The sequence below is a fragment of the Cynocephalus volans genome, chromosome 6 (assembly GCF_027409185.1).
Source record: "Cynocephalus volans isolate mCynVol1 chromosome 6, mCynVol1.pri, whole genome shotgun sequence".
Taxonomy (NCBI): Eukaryota; Metazoa; Chordata; class Mammalia; order Dermoptera; family Cynocephalidae; genus Cynocephalus; species Cynocephalus volans.
In genome coordinates, this window is record NC_084465.1 from 106,025,945 (window position 1) to 106,053,441 (window position 27,497).

General features: G+C 42.2%; 2 protein-coding genes across 7 annotated transcripts in view; one reads left to right on the forward strand and one right to left on the reverse strand.

The window, feature by feature from the left end:
- Nucleotides 1-1,062: 1,062 nt before the first annotated feature.
- Nucleotides 1,063-24,019, reverse strand: BFAR (bifunctional apoptosis regulator). Of its 4 annotated transcripts, none has more exons than XM_063100004.1 (8): nt 23,840-24,019; nt 16,480-16,816; nt 14,667-14,871; nt 13,586-13,755; nt 11,773-11,914; nt 5,565-5,738; nt 3,738-3,940; nt 1,063-1,353 (listed from the first exon to the last, which is right to left on the reverse strand). In XM_063100004.1, exons 2-8 carry the CDS (start codon nt 16,740-16,742, stop codon nt 1,317-1,319), a joined length of 1,194 nt encoding a protein of 397 aa, XP_062956074.1. In that variant the 5' UTR covers nt 16,743-16,816; nt 23,840-24,019; the 3' UTR covers nt 1,063-1,316. The 4 variants fall into 4 exon arrangements, with proteins under 4 accessions (XP_062956074.1, XP_062956073.1, XP_062956072.1 ...); XM_063100003.1 differs by having other exon boundaries at nt 1,063-2,192; nt 23,815-24,018; XM_063100002.1 differs by having other exon boundaries at nt 1,063-2,192; nt 23,840-24,017.
- A 2,184-nt stretch (nt 24,020-26,203) lies between these two features.
- The window catches only part of PARN (poly(A)-specific ribonuclease), a 174,901-nt gene continuing 173,607 nt past the window's right edge, over nt 26,204-27,497 (forward strand). For all 3 annotated transcript variants that reach the window (XM_063099351.1, XM_063099354.1, XM_063099353.1), the window contains exons 1-2: nt 26,204-26,315; nt 26,720-26,797. In XM_063099351.1, coding sequence (XP_062955421.1) covers nt 26,297-26,315; nt 26,720-26,797 — 97 coding nt within the window. In that variant the 5' untranslated portion in view covers nt 26,204-26,296. The remainder of the gene's footprint in view (nt 26,316-26,719; nt 26,798-27,497) is intronic.

Consider the following 27,497-nt stretch of genomic DNA (forward strand, 5'->3'; position numbering starts at 1 on the left):
TGATTTTTCCTTAGCCCAGATTTGCAGAAATGGCATTCTTAGGGCTTTTTTGGTTTTATTTTTTAATTTTTTTTCTGGTGGCTGACCAGTACAGGAATCAAACCCTTGACCCTGGTGTTATCAGCACCATGCTCTAATCAAGTGAGCTAACCAGCCAGATCCTAGAAATGGAATTCTGAATATATTAAATAAACACCTCCTTTGATGAACCCAAGCCTGCTATATTGGTATGAGCTTCCGAGAGAGGCGAGAGGCAGCCTGTAGCCCTTGACCTAAGTGTGTCTGTCCCTCCTGCTGGTGACAAGGAGGAGACTCCAGCCCAGCCTGTTTGCTCCAGGCCAAGTTTCCTTTGCCCTCCTTCCCAGAGCAGATCTGGTTATCACTCATCTTTGAAGCAGGGTGTGGGAACAAGTGGGGACAGTTGGGGGGGACCATGGGGTGTAGGGCACTGGCCTGGGAGTCTGGCAACCTGTGGTTGGGCCCAGGCCCAGCCAGCCTCCATCTCTTCATCTGTAAAGGAGAACACTACTGACCCTATAAGACATGAGACCAGGATGTACAAGGATGTACAAACACTGTGGCATCCCAGACCCACAGTGGGTCAGTGCCTCTGGGCAGGTCACAAGAGTTAAACAGGGAAAGTCAGGCAGCCCTTGGGCATGATGAGCAAACAGAGGAGGAAGAAAAACACTTGTGCTCCTGCCACTTAAGATACCTCACGGTGGCTCCTTGGCTCAATGTTCATGTCAGGCTGGGGGACTTAAGCTGACTAGTAGATTATATCAGCCAATGCAGATTTTTTTCATGTTTACTAACCAATCAGTTTTTCTTTACATAGAGGTTTTATCTGTATAAAAATCTTTATTTCAAGTAATTTCTTCAAACCTTCACATACAAAGTTGGAGTGAGATCTTCACTCAAAGATACAAACGGTTAATAAATGGCTCATAGAGTCATGAAAAAACACTATAGTAGCAAGCTTATCTCTGCAAGGTCAATCTTCAGGAAGATCACATTCCACACTCACGATTTTCACAATGGAAGAAAAGAAAAAGGCCACAGTTCATTTCATTCCATATTTATAATTACGGCACTTGGCATAATTAGGCTTGCTGTTTTATACATCAGAACAGGACAAGACAATAAAGATTATACAATGTGAGGACAATTTACAAAATATTTCCTTGAACAAAAGGAGTTTACTTTACATTCTGAAAAACACAAACTAACAAATCCCCAAACAACGATTGATTAAGTAGCACTGAGGCAGCTCAGCCTGATGGGAACTGCCCTCTGTGAACTGCCTGACAGTCCAATCAATCTTCCCTGAGAAGGGATCCAAACCTCCAATGACTGCAAAACAAAAACAAAACAATGAAAAAACAAGTGACTACGGGTCTAACTGTCATTCTACTCTCAAACTGAAGCCTTTCGGAGGTTTTTACTCTGAAACCTAGCAACTCCCTCCATAAAATAGAATCGATTGAATTTGCGAGTTTCCTCGGTTTTTATGTGCAACTGTCTATGCTTATGATAAAATCTCATCCCTGTTTTCCTAAACTTGACTTATAGGTCCGGGCTGGCCCCACAAGCCTGGTCTCAGGCTCTGGGAACCTCTGTCAGTCACTGAGGTTGAGGCCAGGGGGACTGCAGATGTGGCAGCTTCCTAATATCACCCACACTGTGTTGTCTGAGGACCCCGAGTCTTGCCAGCCTTTGTGAACGGAGCCTCCCAAGTCCCTGTGAGGAAGGCACTGGGTAGCAGGGGGCTGCCGCTGTGTTGGCCAGACAGACAGTCCTTCATGCGGTGGGATGTCAGTCCCTGCTGCTGTGATGCCACAAGCAGAGGGACCTGTTTGGAGCCTTACACATACAAAGCAGTACCTTGTCATACTAGGGGTAGAAATTAGGCAGTCTGCTCCCTCCCTCCCCGCTCCTAAGCATTGAGTTCAGACATCAGGGGGACCTGAAGAGTCTCTCAGAGCCTGGGCAGTGCCAGTCACAACACCTGCGTTTCCAGCCGTCGGACTTCCTTGACCACGAGATCAATGTTAATAATTGGGTTAAAGTACAGGGCCCAGTAAAACAAACAGTTGCAAACAAACTGAGGAATGAGGGGCCAGAACATGGCCACAAAAAGCCCCTGCGTTGATACTTTCCAAAAATGGCTCCACATCCTCTGAGGCACAGTCCTGAAAAAAGAAGAGAAGGTTCAGAGGAAGAATCTCAGCGGTGTTTCTAATGATGACGTCCAAGTGCTTAGACCCCAGGCCTCTTCCCAGTGCCTCCGAGAGTGTGGCTGCTTGTGCTGCAAAGACCTGGTCTTCTGTGCCCGTGCCTGAGACATACCTTGTCTGACCAGCCCATCTTCACCTCCCAGTGCACAGCCTGGAGAGCGTGCTGTCGCCAGGGCCCCACACCAGGGACACCTCCCTGTGGCAGCCTGCTTCATCACAGCGTCACACTTACACATGGTTTTTAGCATACATATTTTCTCTGCTAGGTTTCAGGCCCTCAGCATACAGACTGCCTGTCCTCTTTCTCAAGACATGAGAAAGTGCCCAGCACAGAGCCAGGGGTACAGCGGGGGCCTGAACGTGCATATTCTGTGCATGAACAGACGAGTCTGCAGACTTGAAATAAATGAGGGAGGTTCTTGTTGGGTTCTCAGAACTATGTATAAGGCTGCTTCTGATGGTAAGTCCCAGGATGTCATGCTGAAAGGTTGCTGGTGGGTGGCAGTGTTATTCCTGCCCGCCCCACAGCCATCCCCTTCTTCTGGAAACAGCTTCTGAGTCCTCCTTTGGGGGTCGCCCTCCCTTATTCTTTTCCACGTGGCCTGGGTGGGGCTGGTTGTGGGGTGAGCCCATGCCTTGAGCCTGGCCAGGGAGAGCCCTGTATGCCCTGCCTGGAGTGGTGGGTGTGGGTGAGCATGTAACCCAGGATGGGCTGGTCATAGCCAAGGAGTGTGAGCCCCGGGACTTTCCCCAGTGCTACAGGGAAGAAGTGCATGCTTTCCAGCAGGGCTGCTAAGTGCTCAGATCCAAGCTTGGGGCGGTCAAGGGCCCTCACACAGAAAAGAGCTGCCTGAGGCTGAACAACGTGGGAAAGAGAGGGAGAGGAGAAGTCAGTCCTGATGACAGCATTTGGGTCTCTGGGTCCAGCCATCCTGGAAGCCTTGACTGGGCATTTCCTTTTTAGTAAAGCCAGTTTATGTTGGTTTCTGTCACTTGCAACCAAGAGTCCTGACTCAGAGGCTGTCTAGTCCAATGCTCTTATTTTATGCATCCATCCAGAGAAGTTATTATTATCCCAGTTGGTGGCAAATTGGAATTAGAACTCATGCCTACAGAATTCCCTGTCAGATCTCTTTATGCTCTAGCTTACTGCCATTTTCCATAAAGGGCCCTTTTCTTCTCACTTGCTTATTCCTTGATTATTAAAATCCTTCATGCACCCCCAAAGGAATTATATAGCATATTATGATGTAGGGAAAAAATATATAGGTGAACACTTTAACAACGAGCACCACAAAACCCCCACTCCCAACACAAGGTAATTTTCCTATTCACTGCTTAAGTAGCGTTTCTCAAACCAGAGTCTGAGGAGTCTTGGTAGGTGAGGATTTATTTCCTTTTCAAGTGTGAGAGATACTTCCAAGAGTATCTTTTGCCCACTTGGTATTTCTTTCCCAGCCCTTGTTGCTCCAACCATCTCCTACACAGAAACATACTTACTTCAGTTCACTTCTTGACCAGATCCTCCAGAAGGAGAATAATTCCAGAACTGAGAGTAACATGGCATTGACGATAAGAAACCGTGACGTCCAGTAATGGACTTCCAGCCAGTCCCAAGCAAATTCAGCAATCAGCTGGTACGGAAGGAAGGAGTACTTGACAAGGAATTCTCTCCACTGCTTCCACGTGGGCTCTCTAAGATCCTTGGAAAAGAACACAAACAGGCACAAGATATCTCTCTCTTTTTTTTTTAAAAGATGACCAGTAAGGGGATCTTAACCTTTGACTTGGTGTTGTCAGCACCACACTTTCTAAAGTGAGCGAACCAGCCATCCCTATATGGGATCCGAACCCATGGCCTTGGTGTTATCAGCACCACACTCCCGAGTGAGCCACAGGCCAGCCCTGGCACAAGATATCTTGAGGACTGGCATTCACAAAAAATACTGTGATTATACCAGTGATTTTTACATTTATTAAAACACCCACGTACACACACACATATACCCAACAATTTAAAATGAAATTTCCATCTATCAACTCCTCTTGTAATAATTTATATTAAATTAGATAAATCTTACCAAAAAGGTTGAACTCAGATACTTATTACATAATTGTGGAAGCTCAGAAGTAAAAATCTAAGCATGAGTTAAGAATAATGGGGTTGAAATGGATTTAAATCAAGCAGTATTTTATTCCTCCATTCCTGCATGGGTAGCTCAAACCATTTCCTAAATTTAACATCTTAGCTGTGGTAGAATGATGATAGGTCATGGGGCAATTAAACACTCCCCGTCCTGAAAAAGTAATTATTTTTGTGCTGGTAGTGGAGGGGAAGGTTTTTTTTTTTTCTTTTTCTTTTTTTCCCTCTCTGTGAGGGAAGGCTTTTTAATTACAGATATTAGGAGATAGAAAACTTAGCTGTTGGGGCTTGTAAAATGGAAAGGTCAGGGTGTCTCTGTGCTCTTGGTCTGGCGAGGCAAGTAACAACTGGAAACTGGGTAATTAGAGAAGTGCCATACATGGGGCAGGCTCCATACTACCCTCAGGGCTGAAGTCAGGTAGATAGGCACTTATCTGTAGTGTTTACAAAGGGTTTCCAGGGATTTAGAAATTCTGCTTCAGTATTTATGGGTGTGGATTATATATGATGATTCCTACATTCATGCGACTTTTTGATAGACAGATCAGAAGGATTGTTCCCAGGAGTAGCAAAGCAAGGGATACTATCCTAAAATGACCAACTAGACACAGAGAAATTGCCCCCAGTGAATAGAGTCCACCAACAATTATGAAGGAAATCCAAGAGTCAAACTGAAGAAACAAGCGTCCACAATAGGTACCAGCGATGACGTGACAACCCCCACCCATCAGTGGGCTGGACGATGACTTACTGTTCTGAGGCCATCAGGACGGATGCTAACCCTGCCTTGTGGTAGGACAAATGACAAATAATCACACTTTGGGGCTTCTTTTAAGAGAAAGGTTACCAAACTTAAAGGCCCATAAATCTAACCCTCTAGGGCCATCTGGACCTATGCTATCTTCTTTTATAACAAAAGCAAAGTTTTTTTGTTTTTTTTTTCATTAAATATTTCAAGTCCAGAGGGTAGTCCCTCTTGCTATGCAATGCAGGAAACAAAATGAGCTTCTAGAAGTGGAGAAGGTCCTACTTTATTTTCTTTTGCAGGTGGTTATCCCTGAAAAATTCAAACAAAGGCTGGCTGTCATTTGCTATTCCTGTAACAGGCTAGAGCTATGTCTCCAATTCCACACCACACTGAGGGACGGTAGAATAATTCCATTCAAGGCACTCTGCAGACCTACCAGAAGCTTGGTGATGATATCCTCCCTGGAGCTGTCCTCTTGCAGAGGGCAGATGGTGTGGATGAAGGGTAGGAAGCTGTCTGTGTAGTCAAACAGGTACAGGTATAGCAGACCAAGTCTGGGGGAGCTTTTGAGGGCATACAGCAAGAACAGGGACCTGCCTGGGTTTACAGCCTGCAGAGGACAAGGAGAACGCAGGGCTACATTACAGCCATGATGGCCCACTGCCCACCCACGCTCCTTCCTATCTCATGCTCTCTACCATCAGCCTTTCTGCATGGGGTGCACAAACAATGCATAAATGCGTGGCAAGAAGAGGCCAAGTAACCACTAGTGCACAAACTTATATAAAGACCCAATCTCTACCCATTATTGGGGGTAGGAATGAGAGGCATGCTCCTAGGCCCTGCTTGCAGATCACAACTTTTGGGGGGTTAGCTCAGTTGGTCAGAGTGTGGTACTGATAATAACACCAAGGTCCAGGGTTTGATCCCTGTACTGGCCAGCCACCAAAAAAAACCAACCAAACCAAAAAAAAAAATCCCAAAACTTTTTGAAAAGCAATTTTGTGCAATGTATCAAGTGTCTTAAAAATGTTTAATTTGGGGCCGGCCTGTGGCTCACTTGGGACAGTGCAGTACTGACAACACCAAGGCCACAGGTTCAGATCCCTATATAGGTATGGCCGATTAGTTCACATGAGAGAGCGTGGTGCTGACAACACCAAGTCAAGGGTTAAGATCCCCTTACCAGTCATCTTTTTAAAAAAAAAAAAAAAAAAAAAAGTAAATTTTAAAAAATAGACTCAGAAAATAATTTGAGGTGGCTCCTACTCAAAAAAGATAGGACAATTTGAGCATCAATAAGAAGAATAACTATTCTAGATATATTACGCACTATATATAAAAAAAAGAATAACTAAAATATACTGAAACACATAAAAAATGTTAAAATCCTCAATTAATAATCCTAAAGAAAAAAAGTGGCCATCTTTGGAGGATAATAGTGAACCACGTCATTATTCTGAAACTGATAAATAAAGGGAAAGAACCAAACATTTAACCTGCCTTTCTGGTACAAACTGTGCTCAGGGTAATCAAGTGGCTGATAAGAGAAAATTTCCTTTTTTAAAGATTTATTTCAGCTTATAAATGAAGAAGGAATGAGAGAATTATGATATCACCATTTTGCAACCACTAATGAACTAATGGATCTAAACAATGGATCACTGTGGCTATAGCATCAGAAAAAGACAACTGCTGTAAGATTAGCACTGGCTAAATCAAACCATTTAGGTACAGATATATCTAGTAATTTGGGGTACATTCCAATGTGTTAACATAAATAAAAATTTCAGAAGAGGTTTTATTGCAAAAAAAAAAAGAAAAAGAAAAAGAAAAAGACAACTGGACGCTATGTGCCTCTTGATGGAAGAAAACACCATCACCTACGAAATAGTCTTGCCAAAACATCAAACCTAAACCAAAGCAAGTCCCTAGATCTAACTACTAGGTTACTGGATATGCTGGGGACAGAAGGACCTGCTAGGTGGTGCCATAGAGACAATCAGCAAAATCGAGAATATGGGAAAATGCTACAGGACAAAATGATCTGGTTTCTTCAACAAATAAATGTAGGGTAACAAAAAAGAGGGAGAATGGTATGGGTCAGATGCGTCCGCCAAAAGTTCACCTATTGGAAACAATTTCCATTATAACAATGTCAAGAGGGTAGGAAATCCAATTGTGGTTACTGAAAGGTGGGGCCTTTAAGAGATGATTAGATTGTGAGGGCTGTATCTTGTGAATGGATTTATCCATTGATGGTTTAAGGGGTGGCCATGGGCGTGGTTCTGATGACTTTAAAAGGGAGCAAGTGAGGAGGTTTGCTCTCTCTTGCTCAGCCAGTTCTCGCCACATGACACCCTTTGTTGCTGTCACCACCAAGAACAAGGCCCTTACCAGATGTGTACCCTGGACTTTGGACTTCCCACCCTCCAAAACTAGGAAATAAATTGCATTTCTTTATAAATTACCCAGTTTCAGGAATTCTGTTATAAGCAATAGAAACAGACTAATACAGAGGGAGAATTTATAAACTAAAAGAGACAAGAGACATAATGACCAAATGTGGACCTTGTTTGGACCCTGATTGCAATACATCAACTGTGGGGGAAAAAAAGTGGGAGATTTGAATACTGACAAGTTATTTGGTAATGTCAGAGAATTAGTGTTAATTGGGGAGTGGGTACAATGGTCATATTGTAGGTCTTTTTTTTTTTTTTTTTTTTTTTTTTAAAGATGACCAGCAAGGGGATCTTAACCCTTAACTTGGTGCTGTCAGCACCACGCTCTCCCAAGTGAGCTAGCCAGCCATCCCTATATAGGGATCCGCACCTGCGGCCTTGGTGTTATCAGCACCACACTCTCCCAAGTGAGCCACGGGCCGGCCCTGTAGTTGTCTTTTAAAAAGCCTTTACCTTTTAGAGATTCATGCTTAAATAATTGCCTGTGAGAAATACAGCAGCTCAGATTTTCAAAATAATTGGGGGTGTGGCTATTAACAAAATAAATGTGACCAGGAACTGCTGTGGCTGATTCAGGTAGATGGCAGTTTTGTTCTACTATCCTGATTTTGTGTATACAGTGGACCCCTGAACAACATGAGTTTGAATTGTGTGGGTCCACTTATACACAGATTTTTTTCAGTAAATACTGTACAGTACTGTAACTATATTTTCTTTCTTATGATTATCTTAATAACATCTTCTTCTCTCGAGCTTACTTTATTAAAAGAATACAGTATATAGTATATATAACATACAAAATATGTGTTAATCAACTGTTGATGTTGGTAAAGCTTCCTGTCAACAGTAGGCTATTAACAGTTAAGTTTCTGGGGAGTCAAAAGTTATACGTGGATTTTTGACTGTCCAGGGGTTGGCACTGTTCAAGGGTCAATTGCATTTGAAATTTTCCATAATAAAAGTTTTTTAAAAATCCAACTTCTAACAATGTCTCTGTATCCTAACTTAGGTGAGTCATATAGGCATATATGGGAGTAGTTCCTTATACTAAAAGTGTTTCTCAACCTTTTTTCATTATCACTCCCTTAAGAAGATGTTGTAAGACTTTTTTTCATAACCTCCCACTCACCCCCATGAAATGTTAATACCACAGATATACTATCTATTTATGTATTGTGGTCACTTGGAGGACCACAAATCATTGTAACAGCTAAGGTGCCAGCTAACCAATAATTTATGATAAAAGAGAAGTAGGGATTTTTAAAAAATTTAAAAACACACAAACAATGACACAAAAAACAGCAAATCTTCTGTCTTAGGATCTCCACATCTGTTCTTTAAAGATTTTGAAACTAGTTTTTAAAGTTATACATGCACGCTATAAACAAATATTTTTTCAAATGGCACTGAGATGTATTCACTGACAAATAAAATTCTCCCTCCTATCCAAGTCTCATTTAGATGAAACCACAGTTAATCCTTCCAGAAATTTTCTGTGCATATGCAAACATACAGATGCATACAAATTTATGTGTTTTCTAATGTGATCTTCTTTATTTACAGTTACCAACACAGCTTGGGCATCCTTCCTTACTAGCACACAGTCACCTTCACCTTTTTGAATGGTTGTCTGTATGGATGTGCCTTATATATTGAACCTCTTCCAAATGATGGACACTTAGGTTGTTTTCCATGTGCTGCTATTACCATCGATGCAACTGTGAACAACATATTTAATGACTTTTCATGAACCAAACATTCAGTTTTCAAAAGAACCCTGTAATAGTCCATTTCTGTTTTTTATAACAATACCTGAGACGGGTAATTTATAAGAAAACGAAATTTATTTCTTACAGTTCAGATGCTGGGAAGTCCAAAGTCCAGGGAACACATCTGGTGAGGGCCTGCATCACTACGGGTGAGAGTTCCCACTATGCTCTATGGGCTAAGCAAGAGAGCTAAATTCCTCACTTGTTCTCCTTATAAAACCATCAGAACCACACCTATGGCCACACAATAAACCATCAATGTATTATTCCATTCACGAGAGTATAGTCCTCACAATCTAATCACCTCTTAAAAGGCCCCTCCTTTCAGTCATCATAATTAGATTTCCTGTCTTCTTAACACTGTTATACTGAGATTAAGATTCTAATCATGAACCTTTGGGGGATGGATTCAACCCATAGCAGACCCAATGAAGTCACTCACAGAGGAAGAAACGGGCATGGAGAGGTCCAGGACTTGCTTGTGTTCTCATAGCCAGTGTGACCTGTAGAAGCCACTGAGAAGCCCAGGCAGGAGGGCTCCAAAGCCTTGCTCTTGATCGCCCTGCTATGCTGCCTCTGCTCTAAGTGCAAAGAAGCAAATGCCGGGTCAAAGAGCAGGTGCGGCTTAAATGTAAATGTTATAGACAAACTGCCCTGCCAAGAGATGGCACCAATTTATGATCCCCAAAGCACACGAGTGCTTCTTTCTTCATGTCACTAAACATTCTCTTCCTTGACAATATCCTAGGTGAAAAAAATGTCATCTGATTGTTTTAGTTTGTACTACTTTAATTATGACTGAGCATTTTCCCTCATAAGTTTACTAGTTATTTGTATTTACTTTTTTCCATGATGTCTTTTTTTCTTTTTTAAAGATAACCATCAAGGGGATCTTAACCCTGACTTGGTGTTGTCAGCACCACGCTCTCCCAAGTGAGCTAACCAGCCATCCCTATATAGGGATCCGAACCTGTGACCTTGGTGTTATCAGCAGCACCACACTCCCAAGTGAGCCATGGGCCCGCCCTTATGATGTCTTTTTTAGGGTGTAAGTCTATGTAGTCCAGATATTCTATAACTAATAAAAAAAAACATGGTATTTGCTTTATAGTACAGTATGGGTTGAGTATCCTTATCCAAAATGCTTGGGACCAGAAGTATTTTGGATTTCAGATTTTTTTGGATTTTGGAATATTTGCATATGCATAATGGATATCCTGGGCATGGAACCCAAGTCTACATAAGAGATTCATTTATGTTTCATACACACCTTATACACACAACCTGAAGGTAATTTTATACAATATTTTTGTGCAGGAAACATGAAGTCAGGTGTGGAATTTTCTACCTGTGGTTTCTTATAGGCATTTAAAATTTTTCAGATTTTGGAGCATTTTGAATTTTTAGATTAGGGATACTCATTAAATCCTCTCTGTGAAGGAGAACCAGTTGGTACAGTCACATTAAAGATATCTAGTAAAGGGCCGAGCCCGTGGCGCACTCGGGAGAGTGCGGCGCTGGGAGCGCAGCGACGCTCCCGCCGCGGGTTCGGATCCTATATGGGACTGGCCGCTGCACTCACTGGCTGAGTGCCGGTCACGAAAAAGACAAAAAAAAAAAAAAAAAAAGATATCTAGTAAAGCTGAAAACGTGCATTACTTGTGACCTAGTAATTCCACTCCTCAGTATACACCAAAATGAAAATCTTGTAGATGAGTGTTTAAGAATTTCCCAAGGATGTCCAGAGCAGCATAGTTTCTACTAGCAAAAATGGAAACCCTCTCAGTGTCCATCAATGGGAGAATGCATAAACTGTCATATACTTGTGTGATGGAATACTACACAAAAGAGGAAATGAGTGAACTGGAGCCACAGAGCTACTTGCAGAGGGATATGCTTAGTTCATGCTGCTTACGTTAAGGTCAAAAGCCTGTAAAACAATGCTCCTGCTGCTTCTGGACACACACCCATAGTACAAGTAGGAGAACAGGCTCAGGAAGGATGTACAACACCAAATGCAGGAGCACAGTTACCTCTGGACAGGGAGGGGTACTCAGGGGCCTCAATTGCATCTGTGATGATTTCTTTCTTATGTTAAGCAGTGGGCATGCGGATGACTGCTATGTTGTCCTCTATACTTTTTTCTTTTTTCTTTTTTTTTTTTTCCTTTTTAATTTTTTAATTTATTTATTTTTTATTTTTATTTATATTTTGTCGATATACATTGTGGCTGATTATTGCTCCCCATCACCAAAACCTCCCTCCCTTCTCCCTCCCCCCCTCCCCCCCAACAATGTCCTTTCTGTTTGCTTGTCGTATCAACTTCAAGTAATTGTGGTTGTTATATCTTCTCCCCCCCCCCCCGGTTTTGTGTGTGTGTGTATACTTTTTTCAATTAAAAAAAAGAGGTCACCTTATATTCCCAGAGATTCTGGGGGGGCTTCATGCCTAGTGCTTTGACACGCTCCAGCTCCATGAGGATGGCTCTTCGGTGGCTGTTTTCTATGGTATACGGTGCCCTTGAAAATTCTTCCTCTGTCAAAGTTAAAAGCAATCTGTGGAGAGGTGAAGGTAAGAGGAGATTTCTTTTGTAATTTTTAGTTATTTTTTTATTTTAAGAGGAGATTTCTTTTGAGATTATATACCGGAAGCAAACTTTCCACATTTAGAATTCCATCTTATCAATACAAATGCTTTAGGCGTGAGGGAAGGTGAGACATTTAATACATGCAGTAATATTAATAAAAGCAAAGAACTGAATGCTTACTATTTGCCAGTGACTACCTGAAAATACTTTCATAAATCATTGCCGATCCACTTAACAATTCTGCAGGGTCGGGGACATTATGCCCCTTCTGTGGACCAGAGAACTGGCTTAGAGAAATAAAGTGACTTGCCCAAGGCACAACCAGGTCTGTTTTGCTCCTAAGCCTTTGATCTTTCAGTTATACACTCTGATCTCTCATGTACTATTCCATTTTTAAAAGTATGAGTATGTATAGAAAATAATTAGAAGGAAATCCAATAAAACATTACAACATTAAGAGTAGTTGTTTGGGGGTAGTGATTTAATTTAATAAAAATTATTGTAGATCCCTTATCTGCTTTCATCCTCAGAAAACATAAATCTACCTCCACATTGATTCATCATTAAAAGCATCCCTGTACACTTTGGCAGAAGGGCCCAGCAGTAAGTGGACTACGTGTCTGAAAGAAATGGATTAGAGACAGCAGCTGCTCCATTTATTGCATGGTGTTCTATGTAATGCCCCTACACAGGGGGTGTATATATAAATAAATACATATATACATATAAACACAGGTCTGATTAGTACAATTGTTATTTTCAGTTCAAATAAAGAAATAATACACATTTATATGTTTATATCTGTATAAACATTTAAAAAAATCTGAAAAGATGTCTAGCAAGATGGCAACCAGTTTTCTCTGAGGAGTAGGCTTATAAGCGTATTTTGCTTTCAATATCATATAGTTCTACATTATTTTAAAAATATTAACTATATTACTTTTACAATTGGGATGCAACAAAGAAATTAAAATGTCAATGACATAAAACAGTATAGATGCTTTGGAAAATAATTTGACAGTTCCTCAAAAACATACTTATCATATGATCTAGCAATTCCACTCCAAGAGAGTATGAAAATATATGTTCCATAAACTCATACACAAATGAGCATAGCACCATTATTCATAATAGCCAAAAAATGGAATCAACTGATGGAACCCAAATGTCCATCAACTGATAGATGGATAAATAAAATGTGGTCTATCCATACAATGGAATATTATTCAGCCATGAAAAGGAATATAGTTCTGATACATGCTACAACATGGGTGAATCTTGAAAACAGTATGCTAAGTAAAAACGCCAGAAACAAAAGGACATATTGTCTGATTTCATTTATATGAACTCTCCAGAACAGGCAAATCCATAGAGACAGAAAGTAGACGGCTGGTTGCCAGGGGCTGAGAGAGGGGGACAGGGAAATGAGGACTGACTACTAAAAGGCAAGATCTTTCTTTTTGGGGTGATTAAAATGTTCTAAAACTGGATTGTAGTAATAGCTGCACATACCTGTGACTATATTAAAAAACCACTGATCATACACTTTAAATGGGTGAATTTTATGGTATGTGGATTATATCTCAATAAAGCTATTTACAAAAATATCAATGATATGGCACAAGGTTTTGCTCCTCACCTTCCATTCACTCTTTCAGATAAAAACCTGTCTCTGTAGAGAGAGGCCCAAGGGCCCAGCTGCTCCAGCCAAAGGACAACTTCTTCCGCTGTCCACTTGGCCACAGCCTTGTGGACCAGGAGGTCATGCTCAGATTCTCTGCTGCTCCAGTGATACACGAGCAGGACAACCTGTGGAAAAGTGACAGGGACCTTAAGACACGAGAGGTCACAGAGATGCATTTCTATAAGAGTGTGGGGCAGGGAGGGGCAGAGGCTGAGCTTGAAGGGAATGCTGCCCAGTATGTACATGGAAGCAGGGCAACGCCACCCCCACAGGGAACTGGGCATCATAACTCTCCTGGGGCTCATCTCTGCTGACTGTCAGGCAGTGGGGGAACAGGGACCAGAACAGGAGTCATCACAGGGCACCTGAGGGCACTTGGTCAACACAACTGACTCTCGTGCCTTTTCTAGTGGAAAAACATTTAGATTTTTGTAGCATAGAACTTAAAAAGAAAACACTCTCTTGGGGCCAGCCCGTGGCTCACTCGGTAGAGTGCGGTGCTGATAACACCAAGGCCCCGGGTTCGGATCCCATATACGGATGGCCGGTTAGCTCACTGGCTGAGCGTGGTGCTGACAACACCAAGTCAAGGGTTAAGATCCCCTTACCGTTCATCTTTAAAAAAATAAAAAAATAAAAAAAAAAAATAAAAAAATAAAACACTCTCTACAATGGAAGCCAGTAAAGTGATGCGTGTAAGACTGTATCATCCAGGTAGACATGGTCTCGAATTCCAGTTCTGCCACCTTTCTGCACCTGTTTCCTCAGCTCTAAAATGGGAACAATAATAGTGCCTGTGCATAGGTTATGAAGAATGAGTAGGATAAAGCTAATGTGCACTGGGTGTTAACTATTATACGGTCTACTTGAATAAGCAACATTCCTGAAGAAATTATACAACCCAGTGGATTTCAACGTATGCAGTGAGTTACATGCAGTCACGTCATCAATTGTTTAAGTGATTTCAACAGAAATGACTTCTGCGGAAACCAAGGGGGTAGGAGGTACAGAGAAACAAGGTCAGAGATAAACTTACTGCCACACCAGTTAAAGCTGTGAGCACTCCAGAAAAGAATCCTCCTCCTCTCTGCTGATTCACTCGGCCTGTGTTGGAAGCTACAGGAATCTGATCACTGCCATATTTCTGAAAGGCTGCAAGACTTTGGACTATGTCAGTATTCTGTTGAATGTCTTCAAATCTCATTCTAATGGCATCAGGAAATAACTTTTCAATGGCATCCCTATGGAGATCAGAAAGAAAAATCAAAGACAGTTGTTAGACTAACTACACTTATGACATTTAGGGGCCAAAATAAAACCAATAGACAACATTTAATAATATACAGGTACCATAGGAGAATGGGCACATATATCTGTCATAGCCCTGTTGGTAAAAGCAAAAAATTAGAAACAATCTACACACCCACTGTTAGGGAAACAGCTAAATGAAATATGGTGTATTCATAGACTGGGTATTACATAGTTTTAAAAATGAATTTACTAGATCATTATGTGTCAAGATGGATAAATTTAATACATATGTATTGTTGAATGGAAATAGTAAACTGCAGAACGATACAGATAGCACACCAATGATGTGAGAAAACACTTGTATTTTCTATTGGCACATATGTGTTTAAAAGTATTTTTAAAGATCTGAAAGAAATCATAATTAAGTCATAACTGAAATTACTCTGGGGAAAAGGAAGGAAGGATTCTAAGATTGTGAAGAAGGAGTGAAAGAGGTCTTTAGCTTTATCAGTTATGTTCCAATTTTTTAAAAAGAATGAACAATGAATGTATATATATACATTGTTTATGTTATTAAAAATTAGCTTATAATAAGGGGATAAAAGCAAAGTTCACCATCAGGTTATATAAGAGAAAGACCAAGCATCAGGTTATATATTGTAGGGCTCTTTCTTTTTTTTGCAGTTGTATACAAAGAACCTTCCTTCAATTTAAGATTAACCTCCAGGTAAAGCAAGACTGACAGGTAAAAGCAAAGTATAAATACATCTCCTGTGTAAGAAAGAATGTTGGATTAATGGTTTCATGGAACTTTCTGGTACTCCTTGATATAAAGAAGACTGAACACATGGCTAAGGCAACAGAAGAGGGGACAAGGATTTAAGCCTCAAAGACCTCACAGGTACATTATCACTCCATGAAAGCAGAAAAGAACTGGCTATCTGAAAAGTCTTGCTGTTGGCTGTGTGCTGCTAAGCGTGAGAAACTCTGTACTGTGATAACGGGAACAGAGTTTATTTAAAGATTATAAAAATCAGCATCAAGCCAGTTATTCAGAATTATACAGTTATAGCATTTTCTTGATTAGACCTAGGGCATTCTCAGTAAATACAAATCAACAAAAAGTATTATATGGCATAAGCAATGATATGATAACCAGAATTTATTTATTTATTTATTTATTTATTTATTTTTAAAAGATGACCCGTAAGGGGATCTTAACCCTTGTCTTGGTGTTGTCAGCACCACGCTCTCCCAAGTGGGCTAAACGGCCATCCCTATATAGGGATCTGAACCCGTGGCCTTGGTGTTATCAGCACTATACTCTCCTAAGTGAGCCACAGGCCAGCCCTCCAGAATTTCTTTCTTTCTTTCACTTGCAATTTATAATATTCAAACAAATTACAGCTACTAATGAGGAAGGGAGTCTGGATTTTCTGGAGTCTGTTATTGAAGCCCTGACTCACATTCCAGCACCTCCAGAATGACCACCATGGAGGGCAGTTAGAAGCCTGCAGCCTTTCCAAACACGGCTGTTCCCATTAAGAGAAACCACATTGTATAAGCTGTCTGTGCCACCGATATGGGCTGAGCATTACCTGAGGAGAATATTGACTTTGGGGAAACCTTCCCACTTTTCTCTGCATTCCGGACACTCTGTTTTCTTCGAAGACACCCACCATAAAGCTAGACAGTGCCGGCAGAAGCTGTGACCACAGTTCAAGGTGGTGGGGTTAACCAGGATGTCATAGCAGCAGTGGCAAGAAAATTCGTTAACTGAAATTTGAGGGCTGGTGCTTTGTAGAAGGTCATCGTTCTCCAGGCCCATAGTGTTCAGATCGTTTTTGTTAAGCTCCTCCATCTCTTAACAAAATCTGGGATCCATAGACGTAGGAAATTTCAGACTTAGAAAACCACTGCAAAGCATCATTAAATCTAGAAAAAACCCAAAAGACAGCAATAAAAATAGGACAAATCATAGTTGTTTAAAACAGAATGGCAGTTAATAGTAGGGCAGCAAAACTCTTCTGTATGATACTATAATGATGACTGCATGACATTATATATTTGGCAAAACCCATCGAATGGTATAACATAAAAGAGGAAACCCTAATGCAAAATTGAGTTAAACAATAATATATCCACATTCCATAAACCAGAAAATCATCATTGAGTTTCTTTCTGGCCTGTTTGTCATACTTTTCAAAATTAGGTGAAACAAAATAGTGGAAAATTCAATGGACTTGGGGGTTGGGGGTAGAGAATTCTGGATCCCTTTCTTTCACTAACTTCCTCTCAAAATGTAATTTCTCTGGCCTCAATGTTCTCAGTTAAATTTCTAAAGTCCTTTCCAGGTGTATGATTTTAAATAAACCAGCTCCTTGGACCAGTAAAATGTCTGGAATTGGCAACAACAGATATGCTTCATGTAAATAACACACATTTTATACACACAAATCTGCCTTCCCATTAGGTTATTATCATTTTTAAATCTTTGATTTCAGAGGCTTTAACAGGAGCAATTAATTCCTGGAAGTTAGTGAAACCTTACTTTCTGGTGCCCTGTGACAGTCCAATTCCACCATGGCTTAGTAGACCCCTTTCCCCCAAATCAATCCAAACTTGTGTATCATGCCCTCTGGATTCAGCAAGTTTGGTGCCACAGAAACATGCTAATGTCACTTATATGCAAATGGCAAAGGACCACTCTATTCTTAGTTTTGCTAGTTTTCATTTTACCCAAAATTCAAAAAGTGAAAGCTAAGAGAGAAAGCATACACATAATTAAACAAATTCAGTTGATCTTTTCTGTTACTTCTGTCTATACATTTGGGTTATTTCCACTAATTAAAGAAAGCAATACTTGTAGAGGACAAAGTGCTTCCTGAGTGATAAAATCTAGCTCCAACACTAAAGTTACATCCTGTGGGTGTTCTGCCTGGGTAAACACACCCCTCTGGCAGTGATTAAAGTTTCCTTTGTGGAGAAGGAGCTGTTTACAGCTGTTCTCTGCTAACATGGCCAGTCTGCAGCAGGCCTTTGTGGGATCCTTCATAAATAAGCATGTGTTAGAACACCACTCTCAGATACTGTTCTTTTCACCTGTTTTTCCCTTGTCTCAAAGGCCTTGGAGAAGACTAGGGGGACCTGGGCAGGACTGGGAGGAGGAGGATCATTCCATTCCCACCCCTGGTCCCTGCTCACTTGAATACACTTGTTTACAAAATTACAAGTGTTAATTACCTAGTTCAAAAGTAACTGGAAGAATGCCGGAGTTCAGACAAGTGTACAAAACAGCAAAAAGGAACAAATTTAAAATGATAGGTTGAGCACGAAAGAATTGAAGAGTACAGCAACATCTCAGGAGTTCCCATAGGGACTGAGTCATTCTGATGAGCTGGGGTTCCTGAATAAAAAGTTGGCTCTTAAAAAGTTGGATGAAGTCTGGAGGCAGTCTAGATAGTTATTATTAGGCTCTGAGAGAGGATAAAGACCCACATAAGGGGAAGAACTACTATTTATCGACTGAGATAAAAGGCTCTCAATGTACTACACCCTCCTGCCTCTTGACGAACCAGGTGAGCCTTTCCACAGTGACTCAGCTTTATGGTCATGGAATTCCATCCTCCATGTCCTGGAACAGTCTTGCCACTCATAGCCACTGCCCTACTGGGGCAACATCTGGCCTGCAGGCAGGCTTTCTCTCACATGCTGTTTTCCTTTTTTTTTTTTTTAAATTGAATTTGGTGCCAGCATTTAAAAAAAAAATCTGATTTCACATAAAAATCTAGATTCCTGGCATCTCTTGAAAAAACAACCAGAAGATCTGGCAACACTGGGATTTCATTTTGTGTGACAAGAATCAGCTTGAGCTGAGCAACTCAGCGGCTGCTCACTTCTGTCAGGGCCCAGATTTGGTTCACTACGGTCCTCCCCCAACTGTTCCCTCTGTTCTGTCACTTGTCTGGCCCCCGAGTTTTTGTCCCCTACTAAATGTGATGGCTTCCCAGTCTACTGAGGGATGTATGGTTGTTTCTAGGCTCACTGGCCTTAGGCTAGTCAGCTTTTGGAGTTCTGTCTGCTTATACTTTTCCTCTCTTGATTTGCTGTCAGGTTTTACTTATTGTTGCTGAGAAAGTGGCTGTCTAAGAGGACTTCCACAACTTTTTCTAAATTATTGCATCTATTCAGCTGTAGACTCAGAGGCCAGAGAACCCTGCACTATAGATTCTGTGTGTGAAGAGCTCTGGATGGACCTGAAGGAGGGACCATGTCTAAAAAGGCTTTATTCAGCTTTCTTCTCATCAAAGCCCCAGAGACCTAGCTCAAAATGAATGTAGTGAGTTTGTGAGCTCTTCTATGAATCAAATATTTCATACAAGGTCTTTAAGACATTTATTTTAATTTTTTGGAGGTACTACTTACTTCCTGGTTCTGAGACAGTATAATACACTTCAGTTTTGAAATCAGAAGACAGGATCTGAGTTCCGGAACTAAGAACACCATAGATGAGCTATGAGATCATGGATAAATCACTCATTCTCTCCAAGTCTCACATTAGCGTTATGTAAGGAACTGAGGTTGCTACTGCCGACCTCACAGGGCTGCCATGAGCATTAAGAGTATACATGTATGCTTGGCACACAGGAAGAGTCCAATAAATGGGTTCCCTTCTTCTACATCATGTTCCAGATGGGTGACCTTTCCCAATCCATTTAAGTGAGATATCCCTAAAGCTGGTGTTTATACTCATGCCAATGTACTAGAATACTTATTCTAACATCTCACCAGTGTAACTTCAAAACATCCAGAGAGATATTACTTCCTAAGGAACACACCATCTCTAAAATTTCAGTGGCAAGAAATGGAATAAAATCTTAGAAAGCATTAATATGTGAAACATGACATGAATACATAAATATGAACAGATGGCATAGTTTATTTTTTCTAAAATGTTCATGGGTTTCCTATCAGTTGGCATAATCGCTGATGATGTGGTTAATTCCAAGATATCAACATGACCTTTTCTGTTTGCCCAAAGACATACCTGACTAACGTGAGGTATAGTTATCTGAAAATCTGTGAAAGAAAAGAAAAGACTGGGACACACACGATCTCACAGTCATGGTATGTACTAAAGAACCCAGGATGAACTTGGCTATTTCTCTCTTGGAAAGAAAGTTATTTAACTTGGTGGGGTGCTTTTCTATGGATTTATCTGGAGGGCTATGACTCAGAAGGTAGTGGCACTGCTGTTATGTTTGCTTCTTTAGTCACCTAGTCACCCAACTAACATTTGGGAAAGTCAATTATTATAAAAATTTTTATTGAGTTTATCAAAGAAGAATGCATTAATTCTGTTTAAGAATTTTCACACCTTAGCTTGTAACAATCTCATTATGTTATGATTGTTAACTCTTTAGAAATCATTATCTTCACACTGTGGGTATATGATTATGGTTCTACCCCTTCATTCAACAAATATTTATGGTTATTGTAGTAGCTGCCTAATATTTTAGGCATAATCCTTTTAAAGGCTAATTTATTGGTGTTCCAGCCTGAAAAATCATTTCTCAGCAAGGAAGTTCAGTGCAAGAATAAAAAATTTTGGCTTCTGTGGGTCGCTAGTTAGGATATTTTTCTCATTACATATTACCTGACAACAGAGAATAAGTACAATTGCTAATATTTACTGAGCCCTTATAATAGGAAAGGCACAACAATCTTAGGAATTAAGTATTACTATCATTTCCATTTTACAGATGAGAAAATAGAGGCCTTGTTAGTAAAGGACACAGCCAGATTTTAAACCATAGTATGACTTAAAGCCTGTCCTTATAACACTACCTTATTCCAGTAATAAGCAACAGTTATTAGTTCAAAGGACTGATTTACTCCTTTATCATCTGTGCCACATCATAGAACTGCTACTGCACAGCTGAGAAAAACAAACTAGAATTTGACAACACTGCATTTTGGAACATGATCTCCAGCTGGTAGTTGTTAGGGTGAGCATGTTGTTCCACACACAAATATTTGCAATAGAAAGAGGGCCAGGGATGGATGGGGGAATCTCTATTTTTGGCATCCCAGGTCCACTCCTGGAGACACCACTATAAACACTGGCAGAACACTACAGACATTATTAAATGTACAGTGACCACTAATTTCTAGTGACTACAAAATAAAAATAAATGTGCCCAAATGTAAGTAAGGCGTGGGTCAGAAATGGCAATAAGAACAGAATAGTACATGTACTTCCTGCTGGTGGCAAAAACCGGCTCTTCCATTAACACAAAAGACACATTTCCAGTCTTTTACTGCATAAAACCTTGTATTTTTCCAACTCCACATAGATTTTCTTTCTGGACAGGGTCAGAAATCAGTAGGGCAAAGTAAGCTTGCTCCTTTGTATTTCGATTTGAAGTCCTGTGATTTATTGCCTTGAGTGGTATTGGACAAGAAGAGGGCAGACTGAAAAGGGTATCCTGGCTCTCTCTGGAGCCTGTCTTCTTTCCTTTCTGTTATGTGGCATAAATTCAAGGCCCTATCCTGCACTAAACCCTGTAGATGTCCAACAACTCAGAGAGCTATCAAAAACTGCTGGTGGTTACCAAGTAAACCATACCTTAACTATCAGTTTAAAAATATTCTGACACATATTATAAATTAATCCTTTTCAGTTTTAGCTTGCTCTTACACATTTTACACACTATTGTTTCAGTCATGTCTTTGCCTCTCCAACTAAATCCTGAACTCCTTGAGGTCACAGAATTCCATCATCTTACCTGAGAGTAGCTGGCACTAAGCTGGGCTCTAGTTACGTACAGATGAAAACCAAATAAACAAATATATAACTTCCTATCACAGTAGCTCTTAACACCTCCACCAGAATTACCTGGAAAGTTTAGTCAATCTGAACCAGAATATCTGGGAGAGAGACCCAGGAATGTACAGTTTAAACAAGCTCTCAGGAAATTCTTATGCACACAAAAGTTTGGGAACTACAGAGCTATTTCATATAAATAAACACTTATATGCCTAAATATATGTTTGACAAGGTTTGAGTGAGGTGTAAACAAAATTAAATAATACTTTTAATCCCTCTTCTCTTTCCACTGCCTAAATCATCCTCCCAGAGCAAAATTCTGATCAAGTCCCTCCTTAGCTCAAAATCTTTCCTACTGCAAGAAAATAAACTCACAGTCATAAGCTGGTCATTGTCTTTATGGCCACTAGCAACCAACATCACTTTTTAACTTAGAGCACAAACTCTGGAGGCAGAATGACTGAGTTAAGATCCCAGCTCCACCAATTATTAGCTGCATGATCTCAGGCAAGTCACTTAAACCTCCTATGCCTCATCTGTAAAATAGGGATATTAATAGTATCTCTGCCTAATAGAGTTGTTGAGAGGATTAAATAAATGAAAATATGCACAGCACTCAGAATATGCCTGGCACATAGTATGTGCCACGTTAAGTGTTGGTTATTACTATTATTGTAATTACCTCCTAGTACTTCCCTGCTCACACACCACACTGTAGTCCCACCGATTAATTCCTGCTCCTTGGGCATTTTCCCATAACTTCACATTCTTCTCTCCACCTGTAACACAGCTCCACACCATCTCTGGGTCAAAAGTATCCAAATGGCAAGACCCAAATCAACTGTCACTTGAAAGTCTTTAATGACTAACTCCCCTCACACCCAAATTAATCTATCCTGACTCTGTGCATTAGTGTAACTTTTATTTGTGTATGTTTTCTCATCTGCTGTACTATAATTTCCTTGGAGAGGCTGTTAGAGTTGAAACAGTTGTCTTAGGAGTGAAACTGATCTGTTCCAAACCCAGTAACTATTTATTCTCCCTGAGCCTATTTCCCATTTATCAGTCTAAGACAATAATATTAACTTAGAACGGTTATTGGGAGGTTTAGACGACAAACTCTATCCATAGATACTCAAAAATAATTTGCTGTATGGCTGATTGGTATTATTAAAAGAATTATTGATAGCGGCATTTACTGACTGCCGGCTATGCAGTTCGTTAGTGCCAGTGCCAAAAGCTGGAGCCAAAAAAAAATAAGGGCAGAACTGCCCTGGAGAAGTACAGAGCTATCCAGGGAAACAGAGCACGTCGGTCAGGATGCATCCAGGCTGACTGTTTACAAAATAGCAGTGACAAGGACAAACAACCTATCGGCACGTGCAGTCGGCTCTGGCTCCGGAGTGTGCCTTGGGAAGAGAGCAAACTTACTTCCCATTGGCCTTTAGGGGCGTGACGTCATGACGACCCCCAAAGGACTGACCAATGGGCTTCGGCGGGGAGGACCTAACACGACAGTTGAGGGCATGACAGCATCTGGGCTCACTTTCTCTTCTCCAGAAAAGTTTGGGGGCCGCCTCCTGCCTCGCCAAAGATCCCCAATTGGATACAACCTGGCTCTCGCTTGCCTCCCCCTTTTTTTAAAAAAAGAAAACTCCCTTTTACCCAAATTCAGATTTCTGAGTTATGAGGCTCGGAATCAGAAGAGCTGGGTTCTGCGCTTACGTTACCCTATTTTTAAAGGGGGAACAATCACTTCGCCCTGGGGCAGGCATATGCCTCCTCATTTAGACCGCAAGGTCAGCCTGGCGCCTATGGGGAGAACGATCAGGCTGCGGCTGGCGCTTCGGGAAGGCAGGCAGCCCATCGTCCACCTCCAAGGTGTATGGAAGCGACGTCCCCTCCCTCCCGCCCTGGGAAGCTCCTGGAGCGAGTGGCTCTGACCCTGACACCCGAGGGGATGCAGGCGTGGCCCAGCGACCGGACGTGCCGACGTGGGGCTCTGGGAAAAGGATGGGGAAGTTGGCCAAGGGGGGGTCCCCACCCTGAGTCCCGCTCCGTCTCCCACACCACCCCCCAAATCAAGCCCAGGCCGCCCTCTCACCACGCTCTGCCGTGCCGCCGCTTACCATTCCACTCGTCCCGGAGCCGACCCAGCCATTACCCCCAAACCCGACCCCCACGGAAGCGGAGGAGGAGGTAGAGGCTTCACTTCCGGAAGTAACCTAGAGTGTACCGCGGAGATGAGTGCCCCCGGCCCGCGACCATAGAGGAGAGACCGCACTCGCGTCCCAACCCCCTCAACCCCGCGACCTCCCCGCTGCCTAGAGCGGCCACTCCCAGGCGGAGGACGTGAACGCATGCGTACTACCGCAGGTCCCCGCCCTTTCCTCTTTGCTGACAGATCCAGGGCTGGGGCACCGGAGTTACGCCCGGAGGAGGAGGAGGGTGTCGGTATTTGCTCCTTCTGGGCACTTTTTCTATATCTGAAAGAAACAGCTTTGCCTAGAAATAAAGTAATATTACAAGGCCACATTATATTCCTCACATTTTTTTGCCTTCACATTGTATGCAGAAAATCAAAGGACCATGGCTAAAGTTCCATTTGCAGTGTTAAAATCGTAATTAAAGCAACCTTATCGCCACGTTCCCGTCCCGCCCCCCCACCCCGCCCCCAGCGTCTTGTTGAGAACTCAGGGTGATTATCTGATTTAAATCGCTGGTCTGGAGGGTGTTAAAGTGCTAAGTTGAGATGACATGTTTTCTACCTATCAAATTAGAGTAAGAGGATTGGCAATCTTTTTACCAATCTCCCTGCTAGCAGGGAGTGTGTAAACTCATTTTCTGGAGGATAATCTGGCAATGGGTAAAAATGTGGAGTATACATAAAGCAAATGTATTTCACAGGGCTTGGTTTTCCAAAGCCTTGCAGTTTCAAATGTTAACCTTGCAAGAGACAGGAAAATTTCCCCAGGCTATAGTCTCTGTTATAAGATAAAGAATTGTAACACAGCAAGGTTGTTGGCTCAAAGACGGACAGGTTAATTGATTGATTAATATGTAAAGTTGATTGATATGTAAAGATACTGGGAAATTGCTGTAAGAAGAGAATGTTTGCTAAAATCAAGCTTTTGTTGGTGGATGACTTAGCTTCTTGCAAATTGCATTATAGAATGTCACCTTGCTTGTTTTACTGAATGTTACCAGCTTCTATTAAACTTGTTAAACTATACTTAGCAAAACCCCACCTCTGTTCTCTTCCTAAAACTTCCTGGTCTGGAGAATAAATGCAGGAAAGTGAGCCGAGATGCCGGGTACCATTCGAGCTTTATTAAAGAAAGACATCTGCTAGGCTGTGCTCAGAGTGGCACAGGGCCCATGGCTGCCCTGAAAATGGTGGACAACCCCAACAATGGGTTTGCAAGAGTTTATATTAGCTTTTGGGCGTGAAATGCACGGGGGGAGAGACCATTAGGTTGATGTAACTGGGTGGATAATTGTATCGATGCAGAAGCCAGAAAGTTGTTTCTAAATCAAGAGGCTTCTCTATAGGGAAGGGGGGAGGGGAGGGGAGGAGGTGGACAGCGCCATTTTGTACTTGGGCTTGTCTAAAGTGGCGCTGGTTATGTTGCAGATCTATTACCTTTATTCACTTATTTGTACTGATTTATTTATAAGTACAGTTCACATACGTTATCACTGCTGATCCTCAACAAAGCTCTAGAAAATTGGAGTTTAGGAAAGTTGAATACGTATTAACAAATGGCCGAGCTAGCATTTGAAAACAGGTCATCTGGGCTGGTTGGGTTAGTTAGAGCGCGGTGTTAATGATGTCAAGGGTTCTGATCTTTGTACTGACCAGCCACCAAAAAGAAAAAGAAAGAAAACGCGTCATCTAACCAACTTCATAGTCGGCTCTGTGAAAGACCAAGGTGAATTCATTCACTCAACCCATGGTTATTGAGCATCTATTGCTAGGCTGTGGGGATCAACAGCAACCTCAAACTAACATACAACTCTCTTTGGGCAAGACCTCGCCATATTCTCAGTGGCTAGTGCAGCAGATAAAGGTCCCAGCTTTGCTTCTCCTGATCACTTAAATGATAACCCCCATTATTCTCTATTGTGATTATCACAAGTGTTTCCAAATGGCAAATTTGATTCCTGGCTGGCTTTCTTCTTCCTACCCCAAGTTAAAGCTCCAGTGGGGAAGGGACCATGTTTTCCTTTTCATCACTGTATATCCACCCTTATCGCAGTGGCTGGCACATAACAGAAACCCTGTTAATACTTATTGATCAACTGGATCGGTTTCTTCTCCTAAAGTGAATGCCCCCACAAATAAGGCCACGCCTTGGGGACTTCCAAAACTACGCTCCTTCCTCCCCGCAAGGAGCGAAAGGAGCCCAGTCTTGGCCCCGCCCCTCCGTGACGTAGGCGCTGACGCAGGCGCAGCAGGCGCGCGCTGTTTCCGGAAGTCGGCGCTGCAGTCTCTGCTGCTGCCGTCGCAGTAGCTGCTGCGGTCGCCGGGGAACTCTGGGAGTAGAACGGCTGAGGCGGGCCCGGGGTTCCGGCCACTGTGCAGAATGGAGATAATCAGAAGCAGTGCGTGTCCGCCGTGCACCTCCCCGCGTGCCCACGCCGTCTCTCGCCCGGCCTTCTAGGCCCAGACCACGGCCAGCCTGGGTGGCTGGGCCTGGGGCGGAGGCAGCCCCTTAGGGCTTTGCCCTCCTTAAGCCCATGCGTCTCTTGGGGCCTTGTGCCGCTGCGGGCCGTGCACCCCTAGGGACCTAGTCCTCTTCCAGCCCGGGCGCCCCCGGGACCTTGTCCCTCTCCCGGCCGTGTACCCCTCGGGGACTTGAGCCCCTTCGACCCGTGCACATCTCCGGGACTATCCTCTCTGGCTCACGGCCTTAGGAGCTCCTCGGCCTTCCTTCCCTCTCCCCTTAGGAACCTGTGGGCAGGAAGCCAGGCCACCGGTTCTGAGCCTCTTCTCGGTTTCTCCACAGATTTTAAGAGTAATCTTCACAAAGTGTACCAGGCCATAGAGGAGGCGGACTTCTTCGCCATCGATGGGGAGTTTTCAGGTATCCCTCCCTTGCAAGCGTGGGGCTGGCTCCTTGCCATGCATAGTCAAGGCTCCTTCAGCCCCGCAGGCTCGACTTCTTGTGCCTATTGGCCGCTCTTCGCTGTTTGCTGCGTTGGGCGGGTTGCATAAGTCTCAGTGTGTCTTTTTAAAGCTTCGAAAGCACGGAAGAGATGCGGTGGATTCGTGATTGTTTGGACTGTGAGGATTGCAGAAGGAGATTATGGTTTTTGGAGCTGCTTAAAACAGACATGTACAGGGTAGAAAGCTGGAGTGTTAGAGCCAGGTTTTTGTTCATTGTGGTAAAACATACATAACAACATTTATTATTTTAGCCATTTTAAAAGTGGTTTTACAGTTCAGTGGCTTGAAGTATCTTCACGTTGCTGTGCAACCATCGCTGTCCATCTCTAGAGAGCTCTTTCATCTTCCCAAACTGATAATCCCTATACATTGAACTCTTCATTCCTTTCTTCCCCCAACCTCTGGCAACCATCGTTTGTCTCTTGAATTTGACTACTCTAGACACCTTGTAAGTGGAATCATAAAATTTTTGTCCTTTTGTGACTGGCTAGGGTCAGTCTGTTGCAGGTAAATGAGGGTATTAATTTATGCGTTAGTGGTGGTGGTCATTGCCTACCTTGGATGGTGTGTGTGTAATACTTTACCAACACTTCTTATTTCAAAGTCTTTTTTTTTTT

Excerpts from the sequence above, each read along its gene's own strand:
- BFAR (XM_063100003.1), bottom strand. The coding sequence starts at position 16,742 with ATGGAGGAGCTTAACAAAAACGATCTGAACACTATGGGCCTGGAGAAC. Across the intron at positions 11,915-13,585 it reads TCTGAAAGAGTGAATGGAAG|ATTGCTTTTAACTTTGACAG; the intron begins GTGAGGAGCAAA and ends ACCTCTCCACAG. Across the intron at positions 5,739-11,772 it reads AGAATCTCTGGGAATATAAG|GCTGTAAACCCAGGCAGGTC; the intron begins GTGACCTCTTTT and ends TGTCCTCTGCAG.